Below are 21,636 nucleotides of genomic sequence, written 5' to 3'. Positions count from 1 at the left end.
GCCAATCGAGCTGCACTGTGTTGGACTGCGAGCACAGGTCCCACTAGAGGATGTTAGGCCCTCATGCCACCTTCATGGAGTCTGTTTCTGACAGTTCGGTCAGAAACATGCACACCAGTAAGCCATTGGTGGTCATTTTGTAATGCTCTAGCAGTGCTCCTCCTGTTCCTCCTTGCATAAAGGAGCAGATACTGGTCCTGCTGCTGGGTTGATGCCCTTCTACGGCCCTCTCCATCTCTCCAGGTGTAACGGCCCACCTCCGGGTATCTCCTCTATGCTCTTGAGACTGTAATGGGTGGAACAGCAAACCTTCTTGCGACGGCACTAATGGATGTTCCATCCAGGAGGAGCTGGACTGCCTGTGCAACCTGATTGGGCTGCATACACCTCATGCTACCAGTAGTGACAAGGACATTGGCAAAACAAGAGAAGAATCAGTCAGGAAGTATTAGGAGATTGTCTTGGGCAACCACCTACAATATCTCTTATATTCTGTGGATAGATGAGACCAAATTAGAGCTTTTTGGTAAAGCGTGCCATCTCTTTGTTTACAGAAAACACAATGAAGCCCTAAAAAAGAACACCTCAAACATAGAGGAGGTTCAGGGATGTTTGGATGCCTTGAACTAGGTGCTTTCAACATGTGCATGGCATCATAAAATTAGGAGAATATTAAGGCATTTTAGAGCACATTGTCGACCGCATGTCTCCTGGGTTTCCTTCAAAGGGGGCTCTCATGGGTCTTCAAGCAGGACAATGACCCCAAACACACTTCAAAAGCACCCAGAACAAAACATTGAACTGTTCTGAAATGGCCAGAGATTTAAATCCCACTGAAAGAGAGATCTGTAAATAGCAGTTTTATTCAATCTGACAATACAGAGGTACAAGAAACTCATCCATGGCTATAGGAAGTGCTTGCTATTTTGGCTGAAGATGGTGCTACCAAATATTTAGCCTAAGGTATTGATAATTATGTCAATTTCATTGCTGTTTATTTAAAAATAAAAAATAAATATATATATATGGTCCTGAATCAAAAATAAAGGTTCTGTAATATTAAACCTAAAATACTGAATTGTGGAGAACAAATACATTGGTCACTTCAACTTGTGAATTTGAAGAAAGTGCAATGGTAAAATACGCAGAATATACAAATATAACTCTCAACCAAGGATGAGAAGCTAATGCTAGTTCTGCCAGTGCAGGTAAAGGCTATGTGATCCACTTTGTTTTGAGCCAGCAGTAGCTTTGCTGGTTCCTTTTTTGCCACCTTGCCACAGTAGTATTTGACCATCCAGAATGAACGGGTGACATGATCTGCCACTGTCAAAATATTAGGGTATGTTTTACTGTAATTAGCTTTTTTTTTAGCTGCACTGTTTGAATACTTTGAGAGAATCCGAAAGCAGACAGAGACCTGCTGTTCTTGTAGGTTTGTGAGTCGTCATTCACCGTGCTGCTGCAGTGCAAGCTGTTTGTGCATCTCAAATACCAAGACAGGTTTGACAGCCAGCCAGTCCCAGAAGAGAGGCTCCTTCTCTGTTTAAATCTTTGATAGCTTGCAATATTTAGGATTTCTTTGGGAAGCCTACTCAACTTTGTGGTGGGCCCGCTTGTCTTTGAGGTGGGCCCCATTGATGGTTGATGCACAGCAACCAAGGATCCATCTCAGCTTCGCCCTGCTAATGCAATCAAACAGCATTGGTTCAGTTCATGTATGTTTCAAGAGGATCACAAGGAAATAAATTAATGAAACAAACTTAAAACAGAGGCAAGGTGGAGCATGCTTAATTCATGCGATGTGTCGCTTAATTTACGATAATGTTTAGTTCTAAGGGATGCAATAAATGCTTGATGAAGCATATCAGACAGTGCTAGAAATAGCTGTGTCCTATAACATTTATGTGTTCATCTGAGTAAAATCTTTCCAGGCCTCTGTTACACTTTCAGTGCAGCTCGCATGAAAAAAACTGTGCCTTGCTGTTGACAAAATAAACAACTTGGAGAAAGCAGTGCATCCTAGGTAAGGCCAACAGCGGGATTGAGTGAGTCAGCGGCAGTCAATGGGCTTAGCGAGAGTGTTGAATAACGAAGAGCATTATTGGTTATTAGTGGGGGGAACGGATCGATGAATGATGTTTGTGCGTGTGTATCTGAGAAAACAGGCAGCGCAAAGAGGCAGTGACATTTCGTGAGACGGAGAGGGAGAGAGAGAGATGAGAGGATGTCAGCTAAGGGGAGAGAGAAGGTGGTCTTAGTGAATACAGTAACAGGTGTCTGGTGGTGTTGCAGGGGTTGCTGTGGCTTAGAGACAGTTTCCCCTCCCACTGGGAGGTGCCATGTCAGTTGTAGGCCCTGGCAGGCACAGCTGTCAAACACAGTTAGCTCCTCCGGACGTTGAGACTGCACTCAGTATCGTTGGCTCACCTCCCTTACCTGCCTGTCTCTTACATCTGGTTTCTCCTCTCATTTCCTCCCCAACGGACCTCATACAGGCAGACGGATGGACGGACGGACTTCAGACTACAGTTCATTTGGTGTATTTTAGCAGGATTGCAAATGTTCGATTTTAGACTTTAAATTGAACTTTAGCTAACTTGCAGTGTCACACCGCTCTCTCTACATTCCTCTCCGTCCCTTTTTCTTCCCCCTTGCCATCCCTGTTTCCGATAACTGTGCCACCAGTTATGGAAGAATCATTTTAGTGAAATACCTTTCTTGCATTGGTTTCAGTCTGAACCTACAACTAAAGTGGGTAATAGGCTGCCATTTGGGACTCGGGCGCCTCACTCTAGTAGCTTCATCCAGCTGGGTAGTGAACAACAGTTAAATGCAGTGCTGCGACTGTTCACTTTGAGGGGAAAAGCATAGTAGACTAGTTGCAAAAACGTGCATGCCTTTGTCACGTAGGCTCTCTGGGGTGACAAACAGATACAAGCTGGTTCCGTTTTTCTGTTCTGGCATCTTTCCTCAAATGTGTAGGCGACTAGCTGCGGAGATTTGCTCAGTCATGCCAAGTGGGATAGATTCTCTTTCAATGCCTCCAATTGTTAGTCACCTTGGGTCTTGGGAAAAAGACATGGAGAACTAAGCTATAACCTAATGAAAATGTTCTGATGTCTCTCAGGCAGTTGCAGATTGATGCACACATTTCTAGTCCATTGTCGAGAATATTCTCATGTAAATATTGGATGCAACCAAATGTTCCTTTCGTTGTATCAGGTGAGAGCTTTGTAAAACCAAAACAGATGTGTTGCTGGTTTTACCTTAATCATTGTTCAAACTCTGTTGCGGAGATATTTCCTTATTTGGCAGAGACGCATTTCCTCCATGCTACTTGGCTACATGTCAGGAAATATGGCGCCCATTGTCTGTCTACACTACAGCATCTGCTATTTCAACATGATAAACTAGTCACGGCGCTAAGTCTCTTGCCAGAAAAGGGCATTGTGGCTAATGCCTCAAGTGACCATGTAAATCAACAGTGCAGGAGACCAAAACGAAAGACATATGGCCTAGACAATCTTTACTAAGTGAAAGTCTGTGTAGACAGGAAGACATCCTTGTACGCAATCCAGAATTACCTTTCAAACACGTCTTTGAACTGCCTTCATATGCCGACCTGCCAACCTCACTATAATCCCACACCGATGCCTCTCCATGCTGCTGTCCTGGTGACATTTTCAGCCATGCTGTTTATGACTGGAGGGAGAAGGCACCGCAACATCATTTCCTGCTCTGCCTTGGCTCATTAGGGACACCTTGCCGGGAGCCTGCAGGTTTCTTCCATTCACTCCCAGGGTTTCTGGAGTGCCTCTTTGCTCTCCTCAGGGACGGACACTGTGATGTCTGCGACGCCCAGACATCCCCGGGATCATTACCCATGTGAAGTCTCTAATATCAGCCTGTCCTCTGTTGACAGTCGATCTGTTTCCAGGTCATCCTTCCACCTCTTGCCTGTCCACCATCTTAACCACCACTGGTCCACTTACATTAAACAGAGGCTTTGGAATATGTTTTGTAGTGAACTCTAGTTTTTGTATATGTGTGGTTTTATTATGCTAAAATAAAGCTTGCTTATTATGCAGAGATTTCTGTATTCTCCCTTCATACTCTCTTACTCCTTCCAATAGCCTCCCACTCTCTCTTCTCTTTCTCTCTCTATATCCAATTTCTTTCCCTCTCTCTTCCTCCCCCTCTTGTTTCCCCCCTCTCTCTTTGCTCTCCCTCTCTCTGTCTCCTTGCTCTCCTTCTCTGCTCTGTCTTCCTTCTCCCTATCACACTTTTCTATCTTTCGCTCCCTCCATCTCTCCCTTCTTCATCCCTCTCTCCTCTTTCGCCTCTATGTGTAAGTCTGTGGAGACCTGTTATCTGTATGCAAATGTTGTTCTTTTCCTAAGAAAGGGAACTGGTTAACAATTCAGATCAGGCTCAGAATGTGTTGCTACTGAGACGCACATTTCAAAGAGAGCAGGGATCCAGTTTTTGGGGGATGCATGTATGTTGTACAGATTCTATGCACTGATGCTTACGCATAAACCTCCATTGAGATGGGAGATAAATTCTGCAGACGCGCATACTCTATTTTTCAGGTTTGTCTCTGGGCTTTGATTGAATGTTACTTTCGGGAACAATCTCTTTGACAGTGCTATGTAATGTGAGTTTTGTCCTTGTTTCACATCCTGCGCTTGTTTCACATAATGCAAGCCGTTATTCCCATAGACATTTTAATCATCAAATAGAATCTATTTTGATCCCGGTCAATCATCATGACCTGCTGATTCTGCAGGTACTAGATTAGGCTTGGACCTGGCGAAACACATAAGCTATACTTTCCACTAGGGGCAACATGAGGGCCTATTACTTTCAAGTAGGCTCATAGTTTGCTAGGGGATGCTGAATGGACATTTAAGCTGCTAACATCACCTCAAAATGTTTCCAACTTAACCATTCAGACAAAAATACCTAACGTTAACTGTCAAATTGTTTCTGTTTTAACCCTACCCCTAACCTTAATCCTAACCTCAGTGCATGTGCTGTAGGTTTCCCTATTGCAAAATGTGATGGACAGCATAGAAACACCACTGCATGGCGTAATTAAAACGTCAAGTAATGGCAAAATGACAGTTTCACTTGGACATAGTTGAGTGACGGCAAAAGAAACGCCACCACATTGGGCAATTAAAACGTCAAGCAATGGCAAAATGACAGACATGCAAGGACATGGCATAATTAAAACGTCAAGCCATGGCCACAATTTTGTTGCTGCAGTTTCGGCAAGGGGAGCTGTTTTGTTTGGCGGTTAGGTTGATCGATAAACATCTTTGTTACCAGCGGACCCCTGACATTATACAATCCCATTTCTTAAAATACGTAAAATGCATATAAGAACTGAATGCAATGATGTGCAAATCTTTTAATTCCTATATTTAATTGTAAATAGTATAAAATATCTAAATTTGAAATTGAGAAATGTGTTTTTTGGAAAACATATGCCCATTTTGAATTTGATGCCAGAAACATGTTTCAAAAAAGTTATGACAGGGGCATATTTATTCTGTGTTGCGTCTCCATTCCGTAAGCATTTGGGAAATGAGGAGACCAATTTCTGTGGTTTTGAAAGTGAAATGTTTTCCCATTCATGCTTGATATAGGATTGCAGCTGCTCAGCAACAGTTCAGTTGGTCGTGTTTTTCGTTTCATAATGCGCCAAATGTTTTCAATGGGTGGCAGGTTTGGACTGCAGGCAGGCCAGTTTAGCACTCAGACACTTTGTACCATGCTGTTGTAATATGTGCATAATGTGGTTTGGCATTATCTTACTGAAAAAAGCAAGGCCTTTCCAGAAAAAGACTTTGTCTGGATGTCAGCGTATGTTGCTCCAAAACCTGTATATATTGTTCAGCATTAATGGTACCTTCACAGATGTGCAATTCACCCATGCCATGTGCACTAGTGCACCCGCATAAAGTACTTGGATTTTGGCTTTTGAACTGTGGGGTGATAGTGTAATTTCCCATTGTTTTCAAAGATTTTGAAAACATTTTCAACCACAGTGGTTAATTAATGGGTGCCACTAATCGACAAGTTAAATTTTTTTTAAACGTTTCCACTGGCAAACTTTTTCACAGATAATTGCATGACGACGTAGAGGTCTCAGAAACTCATGTAGCAAATATGATACAATTAGTGTTACAGGGTTTTCAAAAACGTATCCAAAAATAATTTTAAAAATGTATTTGTCAGATCACAGGGCAGTTTTCCACTTCACCTCAGTCCATTATGAATAAGCTTGGGTCCAGAGAACAAGGTGGCGTTTCTAGATCTTGTTTATATCTGGTGTCTTTGCTTGGTGACAAACTGTGTTCACAGTCAATGGTTTTCAGAAGTCTACCTGTGCCATGCAGTGATTTCCACTACAGAATCATGTCTGTTTTTAATGTAGTGCCGCCTGAGGGCCTGAAGATCATGGCCATCTAATATCAGCCTTGTCCCCTGCGTACAGAGGTTTCTCCAGATTCTCAGAATCTTTTAATAATATTATGTACCGTAGATGATGAGATCCCCAAACACTTTGCAATTTTATGTTGAGAAATGTTATTCTTAAACTGTTGCACTATTTGCACACACAGTCTTTCACAGAGTGGTGAACCCCTCCCCATCTTTACTTCTGAAGGACTGATCCTCTCTGGGATGCTCTTTTTATTCCCAATCATGTTACTGTCCTGTTGCCAATTGACCTAATTAGTTGTAACATTTTCTACCAGGTTCTTTTTTGCATTACACAACTTTTCCAGTGTTTTGTTTTCTCTGTCCCAACTTTTCTGAAACGTGTTGCTGGCATCAAATTCAAATTGGGCATATATTTTTCAAGGAAGAATAAAACATTTCAGTTTCGACTTCCGGTTTGGCGTCGGTAATGGCGGCAGCATAGAGTACCAGCTCTCCGATTGAAGTTTAAAAATACCCCTCGTCTCAGATTAGAAACATCAAAATTAGTGTATCAAAGGAAGGGGGGGGGAGGATCATGACAAGAGGGAAAGCGAGGAAGACTGGAAACAATACTGGAAATATGGGAGACGTAGAAAACCAGTCAGGAATAGCAACGAGGCCAACGTTAGCCGAGGACGATGCTAGCAAAGCTACGAGTAAAGCAGACGAGCTAACGTTGGTTCGGCATAATTCATCTAATAATATGACAACTCTGGACATTGTGCTGCAAGAAATCAGAGATTTTCGCAGTGAGAACGTGGAAAGCCTCAGAATAATTCGGGAGGACATTCAAAAAATAGATAACAGGATGGATGAGGCAGAGCGGCGCATAACGGAATCAGAAGACCGGATTCAAAATATCGAGGACGCCACTTTGGAACTTTTAGAGTTACAAAATCAAGTTGCAGCTAAACTGACGGATCAGGAGGGCAGATTGAGAAGGGACAACATCAGGATTCACGGCTTAAAAGAAGGAGCGGAAGAAGGGGCTCAGTCAATGGTTGCTTTCATCGAGACCCTCCTGAGAGAAAAACTCGAATTGCCGCCGTCCCTTGAACTCACCATTGAACGAGCTCACCGGTCGTTAGGTGCGTTGCCCCCAAAAGACGCACCACCGAGATCAGTAGTGGTGAAGTTTCGAAGTTACAGATGCAAGGAAGTAATCGTGAGGACGGCGTGGCAGAAAAAGGGATTTGAGTATGAAGGCAAGAAGATAATTATAGACCATGATTATGCACCGGAGATCCTGAAACAGCGGAAAAAATACGCTGAGGCAAAGAAAGTGCTCAGGGATAAGAAGATTCGCTTCCAAACACCATTTCCAGCACGTCTCCGAGTATTTTATGTTGACGGGACGCGCACATATGATTCAGCGGAGGAGGCGACGAAGGACATGGCTGACAGGGGCTATCAGGTGAAGGTCGTGCAGTCCACTGAGGACGTGATGGAGAGGATTAAGCGATTGACGTGGCGCCGTGACCGAGGCGCGAACGACGGAAGACAAGCGGACGCTAGATCGGGATATAAGCAGAGACTGCAGGCTTTTAGAAGGACGCCGGAGGCAAACGACTGATCCAGGGATTTCCAGCTGTTTCCAGGACTTCTTTTATTTTATTTATTAATTTTATTTTCAAGGCGAGAGATAGAAAAATAATTCCCTCAAATTAAGGTACAATTGTCGGAACTGTATTCTTCGAACTGTCGTTACGGTATGCACTTTTTGTTAGATTTGGGTTGTAACGAGGGCCCCCTGGCCGTTAGGGCCAGAGGCTATCCCTCCGAGTCTTTTCTAGGCTCAGTTGAGGTCGAGAGAATGACCTTAACATTGGAAGTCCTTGTGTTTTTGTTTTGGGATTTGGGGAAAAATTGTTCTAGAGCTGGTTCTGTTAGGCTCATGGTTGTGGGTTTATATGGTAGCATAGGGGGTGGATTGGTGACTGTAATAAAAACAATTAGACCTAAAATATGGCTATACAAAAAAACGTAATAAAAGTAATTTCATACAATGTAAATGGTGTTCTCAACCCAATTAAAAGAAGTAAAATTCTAAGTAAAATGAAGAGAGACAGGGCGGGGATAGTTTTCCTGCAGGAAACCCACCTGACAGAAAAGGAACATGAAAAATTAAAGCGGAATGGTTATAACCAGGTATATGCTGCTTCATATGAATCAGGTCACAGGAGAGGGGTAGCGATTTTAATATCAAATCAAATCCCATTTCAAAAACAGTCAGTGGTAAGTGATAAAGAGGGAAGATATGTCTGGGTTAAAGGACGAGTAGAGGGAGTATTAATCAGTCTTCTGAATATATATGCACCCCCTGGATCAGATTGGTCCTTTTATAGAAAAATGTTTGATTTGATGGCATCAGAGGGGGAAGGGGTGTTAATAGCTGGAGGGGATTTGAACCAAAGGCTGGACCCTCTATTAGATACCACAGGGAGGGAAGTAAAAAAGAATGTGATTCCAAATAAAATTAGAGATATGATGGGGCAATTAGGTATCATGGACGTATGGAGGGAACTGAATCCTACAACCAAAGACTACACTTTTTACTCATCTCCACACAAAACATATTCAAGAATTGATTACATCCTAATGTACAATAAAGATAGACATATGGTGGGGAATTGTGAGATAGGGGTGGCTGACTTATCTGATCATAGTCCGGTTTATGCAACTTTTACTTTGACATCTAAAAAAAGAACGACGTTATGGAGACTTAATACCAGTATATTAAAAGGAGACATTAAAGAAGAACTAAAATTGGAAATTCAAAGATATTTAGAGGAGAACGATAATGGGGAAGTGTCCCCACCAGTACTATGGGATGCGTGTAAGGCAGTGTTAAGAGGGAAAATAATAGCCAAATCTGCTTATTTAAAAAAATTGAGACAAAAAAATCTTGTTGCATTACAGTTGGACCTACAGAAATTAGAAAAGGAACATAAAGAAAGGCCGAGTGACACAATTTATCAGGAAATTAGGAAGAAAAAAGCTGAGATAAATGATATTTACTCAGCAGATATACAAAAAAAATTAATGTTCACAAAACAACAGTATTATGAAGCAGGTAGTAAATCAACAAAATTACTGGCATATAAGTTAAGAAAGCAGGAGGCTAGAAGTAATATATACAAAATTAGGGATTTTCACAATAAAACAATAAAACATAAGACAGAAGATATACAAAAATGTTTTGAACTATATTATAAACAACTTTACGACCAACCATTCATTGACAATAAAGCAGATATGGAAGGCTTTTTAGATACACTTTCATTGCCAAAGGTAACGGACGAACAAAATTCATGCCTGATATCAGAGATTACAGATCAGGAAATACGATCTGCTATTTCTAAACTCAAAGTGAATAAGTCTCCGGGAGCAGATGGATATTCTGCAGAATGGTACAAGTTGTTCAGGGAATCATTAATCCCAATGTTAGGAAAAACATTTAACTGGGTATTAAAGAAGGGGGAAATACCATATTCATGGCGGGAAGCTATAATTTCAGTAATCCCTAAAGAGGGCAAGGATGAATTGGACTGTTCCAGTTATAGACCTATTAGTGTCCTGAATCAGGACTATAGACTTTTCACTGCTATATTAGCTAGGCGTATTGAAAACATCTTACCGGGTATTATTCAGCTGGACCAGACAGGATTTATTAAAGAAAGACAAACGCAAGATAACATAAGAAGAGCCTTACATGTGTTGCAGCATATTAAAGAAAACCATACTGAAGCAATGATTATGGGAATGGACGCGGAGAAAGCGTTTGATTCTGTCAGGTGGGATTTCCTTTACAGTGTGTTAGAAAAATTTAACTTCCATGAAATAATAATTAGGACAATACAAGCCTTGTATACTGAACCAACGGCTAGGATTAAGATTAATGGTAGTTTATCCAGTTCTATTTTATTAAAGCGCGGATGTAGGCAGGGTTGTTCGGCTAGTCCCCTTCTCTTCGCAATTTTTTTAGAACCACTTAGCCAATCCATAAAGCAAAAAGCACAAATACAAGGCATAGAGATAAAGGGTACATGTCAGAAGCTTGCACTTTTCGCAGATGATGTTCTAATATTCTTGTCTAATCCTGATACGTCCATGCCAGCACTCATGTCAGAATTTGCAAAGTTTGGTCAGATGTCCGGATACAAAATAAACGTACAGAAAACACAAGTCCTCACTTTTAATTATAGCCCCGCTGAAGCTGTTAAAGAAAATTATAAAATTAAGTGGGATTTAAAATCAATTAAATATCTAGGAGTAAATTTAACAAAAGAAATTGGCCAATTGAAATCAGCAAACTACGACCCGCTAATATCCAAAATTAAAGAAGATATTGCAAGGTGGAATTTAATCCCCTTTATGACTCTTACAACTAGAGTAGAGGTGATCAAAACCAATGTTCTTCCCAGAATGTTATATCTATTCCAGAATCTACCAGTGGAGATACTGGACAAGGAAATTATAGAATGGAATAAAATTATTTCAAGATATATCTGGCAAGGAAAACAACCTAGAATAAGATATAAAACATTACAACTGTCTAAGGCGAAGGGGGGGCTAACTCTCCCGTGCTTAAAAAGTTATTATCAGGCAGCGCAAATAAAGCCTTTGTTAAACTTATGTAATCCCTCCTACTCTGCTAGGTGGAAAGAAATTGAACTGAAAATGACAACGGAAGCTCCAATACAGGCCTTTATCGGGGATAACAAACTCAGGCACCAATCAGAAAATATACCCAATCCATGGATTGACATTTCACTTAAAGTGTGGTTTGAAATTGTTACAAAGAATAACTTGACACGCAAAAATAAGCTGCTAAGGTGGATAGGATATGATACAGATTTTTCCCCGAATAAAAGAGATAATAGATTTAAAAATTGGGAACAAGGCCCTCATATGTTTTGGGAACTATTAGAAAATAAAAAGTGTAAAAGTTTTGAAGAAATCAAGAAACAATATGGTTTGGTAAATCAAGATTTTTATAGATTTTTGCAAATGAGGCATTATTTAGAGCATGATATAAAAAATGAAAATTTTGAGGTTGAGTTAAACATTATTAAACTTTTTATTTCTGCGTACCAATCTAAACTAAATAAGAAACTAATTTCGAAGATATATTCAGGGTTAGTAACATTAAAAGGAGACAATACACACTACATAAAACAAAAATGGGAAAATGAAGCAAATATAAAATTGATGGATGAAGAATGGGAGGATCTCACTCAACAAATTTGGAGAGTGACATCATCTTTAACTTGGAGGGAACATGGGTGGAAAAATTTAGTGAGATATTTTAGAACTCCAGCTCAAACAAAATATCGGGATACAAGCTGTTGGCGGGAATGTGGGGAACAGAATGCAAATTATGTTCATATTTTCTGGAGTTGTCCTTTGGTGGAGAAATATTGGAGGGAACTCAAACAATGTATGGACAAGATATTACGGATTAATCTCCCGTTCAATTTTGATACATTTTATTTGGGAAGACTTAATATGCAAGGCAAAAAAACTCTGAATTGTAAATTGTTTAAAATTATGGTACTAGCAGGGAAAAAAGGAATTACTAGGAAGTGGCTAAAGGTAGAGGTGCCAAGAAAGGAAAATTGGGTTGATGTGATGCATGATATATACATTATGGAAAAGCTTACGTACACTGTTAGATTTCAAATGGATAAGTTTGAGAGGTTGTGGAAGGATTTCTTGGAATTTATTAGGCCAATAAGATCGGACTTTGTGTAAATGAGAATACCTGTGACACTCCCCCAGTTTGCTATTGCTACCAGTTTATTTTAGTTTAATCTTTTCTTTTTTATTGTGGTTGGAGGGAGGGGGGGTTCATTTAGTTCTGGGGAAAAAAGACGATGTTGCATGACAAGATCAAAATCTGTACTATATGACCAAATGTGTATTTATATCCTGCAGCTTCAATAAAAAAAAAAAAAAAAATTTAAAAAAAAAAAAAAAAAAAAAACATTTCAGTTTCAACATTTGATGTGTTGTCTTTGTACCTTTTTCATTTGAGTATAGTGTTTAAATGATTTTCACATATTTGCATTCTGTTTTTATTTACATTTTACACAGTGTCCCAACTTTTTTGGAAATGGGGTTGTACATAAGTAGCTGTTATTGTATGTCGATACGGTTGAAAGTTTGAAAGTTAACTGCTTACTCCCATTTAGAGAAAAATGATATATCTTACAACACTTACTGTAGATTCTTTCTAACTTTACAATTAAAGTAAGTAGAAAGCGATAGCTCCAGGCTTATTCTTCTGTAAGATTGAGATTTTGCTGAGTCAGAGTGAGGTCTCTCCCTGATGACATCACTCTAATGTAACAACCGCAGAAGGAGCCGTCTAATAATATACCAGAAATGGGACCTGTTTCGAATGGATGAAAACTTCCTCTTCAACCATCTTTTTATTTCTCTTCTCCGGCACTGAATTAGAATCCAGTCTAGACCTACTAATTATAGACAAAATAAACAATGCCTTTGTGGCCTGTGAAACAGCTTAATCACACACTGATCAAAAGCAAAGCTGTCATTAGTTCTCCCATTAACAGTGCTGCACTGCATTCGGCCCAGATTGACTGGGCCCTAGCTAGATGGATAACTAACACTACTTATCATCCCATGGATATGGCTCAGCAGCTCAAGAAACCCAGTAACGAGACTGAGTCGATGGCCTTGGTTAGGAATTTGTTTAAGGGTGGGTTGCAGGGTGAGTACTGAACACAAATTAACACGTGTTTATGCATAGCGATGCGTGTACATTACTTCATGTGAGGCTGACAGAGTAATTTGATTTGCCTTAGCAAGTAACCCAGGGAGAGAGAAATTGCCATGTTTGTACAGCATGCGTGTTTTGGCTCCTTTTGCTCGACATACACTGTTAAATGGGTGTCATAGAATATTGGAATTTGAAATATGCCCTCTCTCTCGAAGGCGCAACATTCAGCATTTACCATAAAATATTTATAGTAATTGAAAGATATCTTGCACTGTGATGGGCTGCATTATGGCCTGTTGCACTGTGTTACAGTCACTTGGCTTCTTGTACAAATATTTTATAAAGCCCAGAATTCAGCAAGAAATGGTATGTAGTCACTGATTCTGTTTGTGGCCAAAAAAAAACTAGACTGATAGAGAGACATATTGATCCTCTTGCCGTAGTTGATTGGTTCCTCGCTTTATTCTTGTCTGTGGTAGAAGAAAACATGGATACTGTATAGCTACAGCCTATGCAGGCTTGCCCAAGCGCCTCTGTTTTCCATTCTGTTGGATCCTGTGCATCCATTAACCAAAGTTAGCCAAGTGGAATAAGTGCAGTGCAAGTGTTTGCATTAGCTTTCATTAGTCTCCTCTGTGCACCTCAACTGGGACTGAATATAATTAAAGTATAGCTGATCCACCAAACCCCACCAACAGCAAACACATACACAAACACACACACACGGTTCTGTATGTGAATACATTAACGCTTGGTTGGGAGAATTGAAGGTAATACATAGAAGGAATTGTTTTCAAGTATCTGAACCAGTCTATGTGTTTTCTTACCAGTTACATTTATTGAAATATGGAGCGAGTGATAGAGCGGAAGGCCAGCGTGGAGTTGTGATGTGTTCATTCACATCAGCAAACAGAGAGCCTCACCCAAGTTCATTTGACTCACACTGTCTACAGAAATGGGATATGACAGGGACGTTAGCATGATAACAATCCAACATGGCTAATGTATGCAGAATAATGCAGCATGTTCACTCTACGTTGTACGTTATCTTCCTCATTATTGAAATGTACATTTAACTTTCATCGCTCTCATTTACCCTCGGAAGATAATTCTGCCTGTGTTTGGATTGCATTCAGAATGGCTTTTCATATGCTAATACACTCAAACCATGTACTGAATGTGCATCCATTTTGCCTGTGAAAATCATCCCCTTTCCATGTTATTAAAAAATATATTACCATTCATATTCAGTCAGACACTAGCCCCACTACCCAAACTGGCATACAAATAGATACCAAAATGTGAATACATAAGAAGACAAAACAAATGTGGGAAAGTAGTTATGAGGGAAAGTGCAGCGTTGAATTTCTGTTGATTTCTCTCTTTTTATGGTGCATTGAAAAGATGGAAATTATTGTGTGTGTGTGTGTGTGTGTGTGTGTGAGTGTGTGAGCGAGCCTGCGCGTGTGTGTGTGTGCGCGTGCGTGTGGATGTGCACAAACGCACATGTATTTTGCCTGGGGCAACAGTTGACTGTCAAGTCACAAACCGGCAGGATAATGAGTAGGTTTACTTTTGTTAACCTCAGCGTCAGAGTGGACAGGTTTCTAGGGAAATGGAGAGGGCCAAGGGAGAGAGGGGCACAGAGGAGGGGCCACTAAGGGAGGGAAGGGCACAGAGGAGGGGCCACCAAGGGAGGGAGTGGCACAAAGGAGGGGCCACCAAGGGAGGGAGTGGCACAGAGGAGGGGCCACCAAGGGAGGGACGGGCACAGAGGAGGGGCCACCAGGGGAATCTTTGGGATAAATGTGGATATCGCCACACAGTTCAATCACCAACCACCTGAGGCACCCTCTCATAATCTAAATAGTGTTCAAGAGGAACAACTATTACATTATCATCCATTTCAATTTTAGACATTGTTGAACCACTTTTAAAAAAGAGCGTGTTTTTGGAGCAGCTTTGCAATTTCAATTGGGTGATGTACTGTAGTGACTGTTGTTCTGTCTTCAAAATGATGGACTGCTAACATTTACACTTAAGTATTGATATCACCATACTGTGGAAATTGAATAGAGTACTGGAATTTTGTTTCATATTATTATAATAAAATTATATTATGTCATCATAGAAAAGTAACAATTTGATGGAGAGTTCCACCACAGACAAAATGACTATTCTGGAATCATATTTAGAGAAATTAATTAAGTAATTCACAAGTGTGCTCTTTGTGGGACAATGGTGCACTTTTAAACCAAGAATATTCAGTCAAATGCCAATAATTTTACCTTGAAAGAACTGAAAAACAATGTCTCAGACAGCTTTTTCCTTTATATCAGGCCTTGTATTGTCTTCCTCTTCCTTCTCTTTATTCACGTTCTGTCTCTCCAGCCAAAGTGGAAATCAATTTGCCCTTTTTGCTTTTTGCTGGTGTTTAGAGATGAAATGATCAAAGTACTGTACATGACATTTGGGCCCACAGTTTTCTGTGGATCTCTTACTGTAGTGTGTGTTGTGTCATTAGATACAAAGAACTCTTCCCACAATCAGAATTTCTAGTTAGGACCAAATTGTCTTATTTGTTATATCCCTGCAGCTTCCATAGTAAAACATTTTTTTGTTTTTGACACAAGCTCTAGATTTTTCAATTAGCGGGGAGGCAGACAACCCAGAACTTTTATTTTCATTATGAATTACTTTCCATGAGGTTACGGTCCTTCTCTAATGGTTTGTTTTTTAGTACTATGTAGTTTATGTGTGACGGTTATGGATGGATTTATTTTATCTCTTTTGACAGTCATAAGACAGTGGAGTGGATTATCAGCTACAGAATATGATTGTAAAACAAATGCTTATCGGTGCAGATAGCCGGCCTTTTCTCTTAGTTCCGTTGTGGTCGTATGAAAGCCAACCCCAGACACATTGTAACCAGGGTTGGGGTCAGTTCCATTTACATTCTCGTCAGTTTAAGTCAGACTATTCAAATTGCATTTTTTTCTCATTGAAAATCACTGAGGAGAATTACAGTAAGAATTTTGGTGTACTGTAGTTCCTGAATTGAAATGGAATTGACCCTGTCCAAAGCCCTGACTGTGGAATCTTGCATAGAGCAATATGAAAGAGGAATCAGAGAGATTGCACCAAACAGAATTCTCCATGTTTTGTAAAAACACGCCATCTAAGAGTATGCAATTTGTAGAGCAATTTTAGTCATTCTAATATGGATTATTGAATTGAGACTCCTCTCTCTCTGGTTCATTCACCTTAGCTTACTCATTCACAAAGCAATGAAGTGCATAACCTGAGTGGGCATTAGCGCAGTGAAGCATCAGCTGACGTCAGGATTGTTCCTACCACAGTCACAAAAATTCCTTATCTAATATGGTGGTTTATTTATAAGTCAATCCGGGTACTCTGTCCGCTGCTCTGCTTGTTGTCTAAACCCACCCACCACTCCAGCCTCCACCTTTTTCGTTCAGCGTTTCCATCCGCGGGTTGTTTGCTACTGCATACCTTGCTCATTGTCATAGGTATTGGTATTAATAATATTACAGTATTAACGTTGTTATTAGTATTATTGTATACACATCATGTGATGGCCGTGAGTTACCCCAAAGAGACAGAGCATAACACCAAGCCATAGTCTTGGGGATTGTTGTGGATTGTTTCTTTAATGCGAAGTTGAACAGTTCACAGAATCCTCTTTTGGGTTAGACCAGAGAGAAGAATAGACAAGAGGTCGACAAGCAAACGGTGTCCCTACTATGACTTTCAGGGATTTTCACTCTGGCGTTGGCTTGATCTGTTGCTGTACATTTTTAAGCCAGTACGTTTCAATGCAGTTTGTGCCTCGATCTTGAGCTACTGTCATAAATCTGCGTCATCTCACTGGTGGCCTTGCTCCTTGTCATGAACAGTGTTGTGTTCCGTGTGGACATTGGGATACATTTACATAAGTCTGATCTGCTGTCTATTGTTATTGGCAGGCCCCACCAGTGGCAAGACCCATCGTTTCATTGCTAATCATTTTCTAGCCCACATGTCTTTTTTTATTCTTGCCCCATCCTAACCCAGCTAAACTGAATCCATTAAACACGCTCTTGTAGATTACTATTGCTTCCAGGAAATTGTCTTTGATGTAGGAACACAAATAAATAAATAAATTGGAATGGAATGGAAAAGGTCCATTAGAAAGTCGGCCAAACTGCAGGTCCCAATGCTTTGCATGCACTTTCTGCAGGAGAGAATGGTTCTGAGCCCGAGATTGCGTTTTCATACTGCAGAATTTCTCTATTTAGTCATTTTATCATAACAACCTAGGCATCTCTGTGTAGTTCTATAGGTGACTCTGAGCAACATGAAATCCAATAAGAAAGAGGAAGTAGTTAATAGAAAGGGATCCATACAAGGAAATATGTCTCAGGGCTATAGGGGAAAGTACTCCTGAGGTGATTTTCCAGGTAATGGACCTTTTAGCATGGAAATCTGAGTGTGAGGGGAATAAGGACTGGCATTGAATGGCTCCACTGTTGCTCCTTTGGGATGCATGGACTTAATCAGTTATATTTCACTGACACCATCTTTTATATATGGGTCCACACTGATCCACAGTCCTGCAAGTCCCTAATTAGACAGAACCATGTGGGATAGGACAGAAATAAAGCAGCAGGGAAGAATGATGATTCCTCAATCCTTTAAATGTACCGTCTCTTTCTGCTATCACAACACTCAGAGGACTTATTGAAGTGATAGAGCGTAGCTATTGCCCGACATTGCCTCAGGTGAGACTGAAAAAAGTAACTAAACTGGTGATATGTTTCTGTGTATTTTCTAAACTAATCTCTGCACCCATAACAAAATAATGCATTAATATTGCATGCACAGAAATAGGTTATTTAAGCAATAAGGCATTAGGGGGTATGACATATGGCCATTATAACACAGCTAAATGCTGTCCTTATGCTCGACACAATGCAGAGTGCTTGGATACAGACTTTAGCCGTGGGATATTGGCCATATTTATGTTTTAGTCATGTAGTTGACAGTCTCATCCTGAGTGACTTGCTTAAATTAATGATTGCATACAGCTAGTACCTATTGTACTTTATGCAGGTGGAGGAGTTAGAATTCCCTTTTATTATTCTTTGGTATAAGGTCTCTTGTAAACCGGGTGGCTGAATGCTGATTGGTTGATAGCCATGGTAGATGTACAGCATGAGTGGGTGTGATATATGGCCAGTATACCACATCTAAGAGCTGTTCTTCAAGACAACTCATCACGGAAAAAAACACCCAAGATGCCTTATTGTGTTTTTAATACCGGTTACCAAAGCATTTAGGGTTTTTAAATGGCTCTCAGCTAATCAGCATTCAGTATTCAAATCACCCCAGTTCATATGAAACCTCATACCATGGGTATGACATCCCTTTTTACTGCTTTAAGTGAGGTGAACGGCTTATACTCGTGCCTGTTATGCATCATGCCTAAGAACAGCACTTAGCTGTGGTATATGACCATATATAGACCATATACCACAAGTATGACATCACATCACTTGTTACTGCTCTAATTGCATCGGTAACTGGTTTAGAAGTAATATGTCCTCTCAGGGGTTTGTGATATATTGCCAATATGCCACTACTACGTGCTGTATCCAGGCACTCCCTGTGCCTATGAACAGCGCTTAATTGTCATACATTGACATTGCCTTATACCACCCTCCCTTGTGCCATACTGCTGAAATATACCACACCCCCTTGTGCTATACTGCTGATATATACCACACCCCCTTGTGCTATACAGCTGACATATACCACAGTGTTAAGTTCATTAATATTCAGGGTCCAAAGGGTCCTGGTTTATAAGATGTAATGCAGTATAATCAAGACACTGCAATAGAATAGGGTCTTGATGTAACAAAAAGCAATACTCTAAATGATTTATTAATCCTGAGTGTCATATATAAAACATTATATGTTACTTATGTCTCCAAAAATATAAATCACAATGTTTGAATGCAGTACTTTTCTAAAACACTGATGTGTTCATATGGTAACATACTGCATGGTGCATGTACTTGTTAATTTTTTTTGCTAATTGGCTGGGTATTTTATAGCATTAGCTATTTATGACTTAGGCCTAGCCTATGTGGCATTTAATGACTCCATATGATACATTCTTAAAGAGTTTCCCTATGCAGGTCTGTGGCTGGGACAGCCTGCATGTTATGTTATCTAATCCATGAGTGCATTTTATTATTTTATCCATATTGTATTTTTCATGTGGTATGGATTTAAATCTGTCGGCCTCAAAATTGGATTTCCAGAAATATATTTAGCGTAGCATCCCTTAGATTGACTCGCTGGAGTAATAACTCCTGTTTTATTGCTAAAAGTATTAAATGCACACAAGCTTGTTGGATGTGTGCTGTGCCCATGTGAATGCTGTAAGTCAATTCCAGGTAGAACCAAGATGTTTAATCATCAAACACGATGAAAAAACAGAAAAGGGATTTAGAAAATGGCTCTCTCACTTAGGTTTATTTCCTTATAATGTTTAAACTACATTCCAAAATGTAAAATAGGGTATGTACAATGGGTGTAGGCCTAAATTTGTAGAGACGTTTGCATATGAACATTGCATAACTGTGTACCACTTCATGCTCTGAGAGACATCCCGGGTTATTAATCTCTTCTCTGTTTTGTTCTCTCTGTCTTCTAGGTTTCTTAAGCACAGGGGACCAAGCTGCCAAGGGAAATTACGGGCTTCTTGATCTGATCCAAGCCCTGCGCTGGACTAGCGAGAACATTGCTTTCTTTGGCGGTGACCCTTTACGAATAACTGTTTTTGGATCAGGGGCTGGCGCCTCCTGTGTCAACCTCTTGACCCTGTCTCATTATTCAGAAGGTAACCGTTGGAGCAATTCAACCAAAGGTATAATGCAGAGGTTGCAATTTTTGAACATTTTCCATGTCGCATGCTTATTTCACTGCTGTGTGATTTTGAGTTCATGTTGTCTTGCATTGCCGTTCTGGTATGGTTATATAAAGATGTGTTTGATTCTGTACTCTCTCTTTTTCTCTCCCTCCTCTTAGACTTGTTTGCACGTATATAGTCCTCACCGATGTTTCTTATGACACTTAACCTCACAACCACAAGAAACTATTATATAGACATTGCTGCTTCCTGATTCTTTTCCCTCCAACCTTTCAGTTGGATAAGGCTGGCATTTGAATTTAGCCCATATTTTCTAAGACATTATATTGTGTAAACCGCCTGAAGGTTTACTGTCCTAAGGAGAAGGTTACATTTAACTAAAGCACTGACCACATAGGCTCTGATGTTATTCCACACATTCAGAACACCACACATTCAATGAACCAGAATACCTCACTTTATTTGAAGTGCACCCCCCTTCACTTCGTAATTCACGATCCCAAGGAAGGCCCAGCAAATGTTACCATGTTGGGGGGTCGCTACCTGTAATCATGTAGTCTACAGAGATGAGGATTGAATTCACTAAAAAGTATTCATGTTCATCCTACAAAAACACACACAGTATGACAAATCCACACAGTATGACAAATCTAATCCACCACCGCCATTGCAGGTGAACAACAGCACCTACACATAAACAAATTATTTGACATTGTAATTTTTTCTACAGCGATGATAGTTTCCCATGTATTCCTCTGAGTCCTCATCACAGGGTCTCTGAGGGCCCTGCTCGAACAACTTTGTCACAGTTCCTAAAATGCATGTAGAGATACACATAGCTGATGGGAGATGTTAAAATGTTACTGTGCACATGAGTTCATCACCTAAGGGCATCTCAATGCACCGCTATCTGAATGCGCCTCATTTCTATCTTCTCTTTAATGTTCCAAATCTGTGGGTTGGATTGATGGAGAGATTCTATGTCATCGTATTTGAGTGTTACATAATTCAATTGTTTTTCTTTCACTAATTAGAATGATAAAGAGATGAATTGAGCAAAAGCATGAATTAGATAATAAAATGGACACCTACTGCGGTTTCCTCAGTGCTGAGGAGACTGTCTGTTGTCATAGTAACACAGACTAGTTATCTCCCTGTACCTCTCTCTCCATCCAAACCCTTATCTTGGTGCATTAAATGGGGTCTTCCCACCTGGCATGTATGAGGTGTGGTGGTGTGTGTGTTCGCATGTTTGTGTGGGTTTGTGTTTTATCAGATTATATGACAGCAAGTTTTAATGAGCAAAGAGAACCATGTGTGACAAAAGCATGAAGACATTTTTTAATAATTAGCCAATTGGGTAGTTGAATCAGGATAATCCAAAAAGAGTAGTATGTTTTATCAATATCATCCCTATGCATAGTGGAATGTATATACTATTTGGTCACATGTTTGTTTA

General features: G+C 40.2%; 1 protein-coding gene across 4 annotated transcripts in view; it reads left to right on the top strand.

The window, feature by feature from the left end:
• Positions 1-21,636, top strand: part of nlgn1 (neuroligin 1) — a 231,569-nt gene that overhangs the window by 203,154 nt on the left and 6,779 nt on the right. For all 4 annotated transcript variants that reach the window (XM_020049326.3, XM_010871938.4, XM_020049327.3 and 1 more), the window contains one exon: positions 19,962-20,174. In XM_020049326.3, coding sequence (XP_019904885.3) covers positions 19,962-20,174 — 213 coding nt within the window. The remainder of the gene's footprint in view (positions 1-19,961; positions 20,175-21,636) is intronic.

This window comes from Esox lucius, chromosome 8 (assembly GCF_011004845.1).
Source record: "Esox lucius isolate fEsoLuc1 chromosome 8, fEsoLuc1.pri, whole genome shotgun sequence".
Classification (NCBI taxonomy): Eukaryota; Metazoa; Chordata; class Actinopteri; order Esociformes; family Esocidae; genus Esox; species Esox lucius.
Note: the sequence above shows the minus strand (reverse complement) of the source record. Positions and strands in the feature narration are given on the sequence as shown.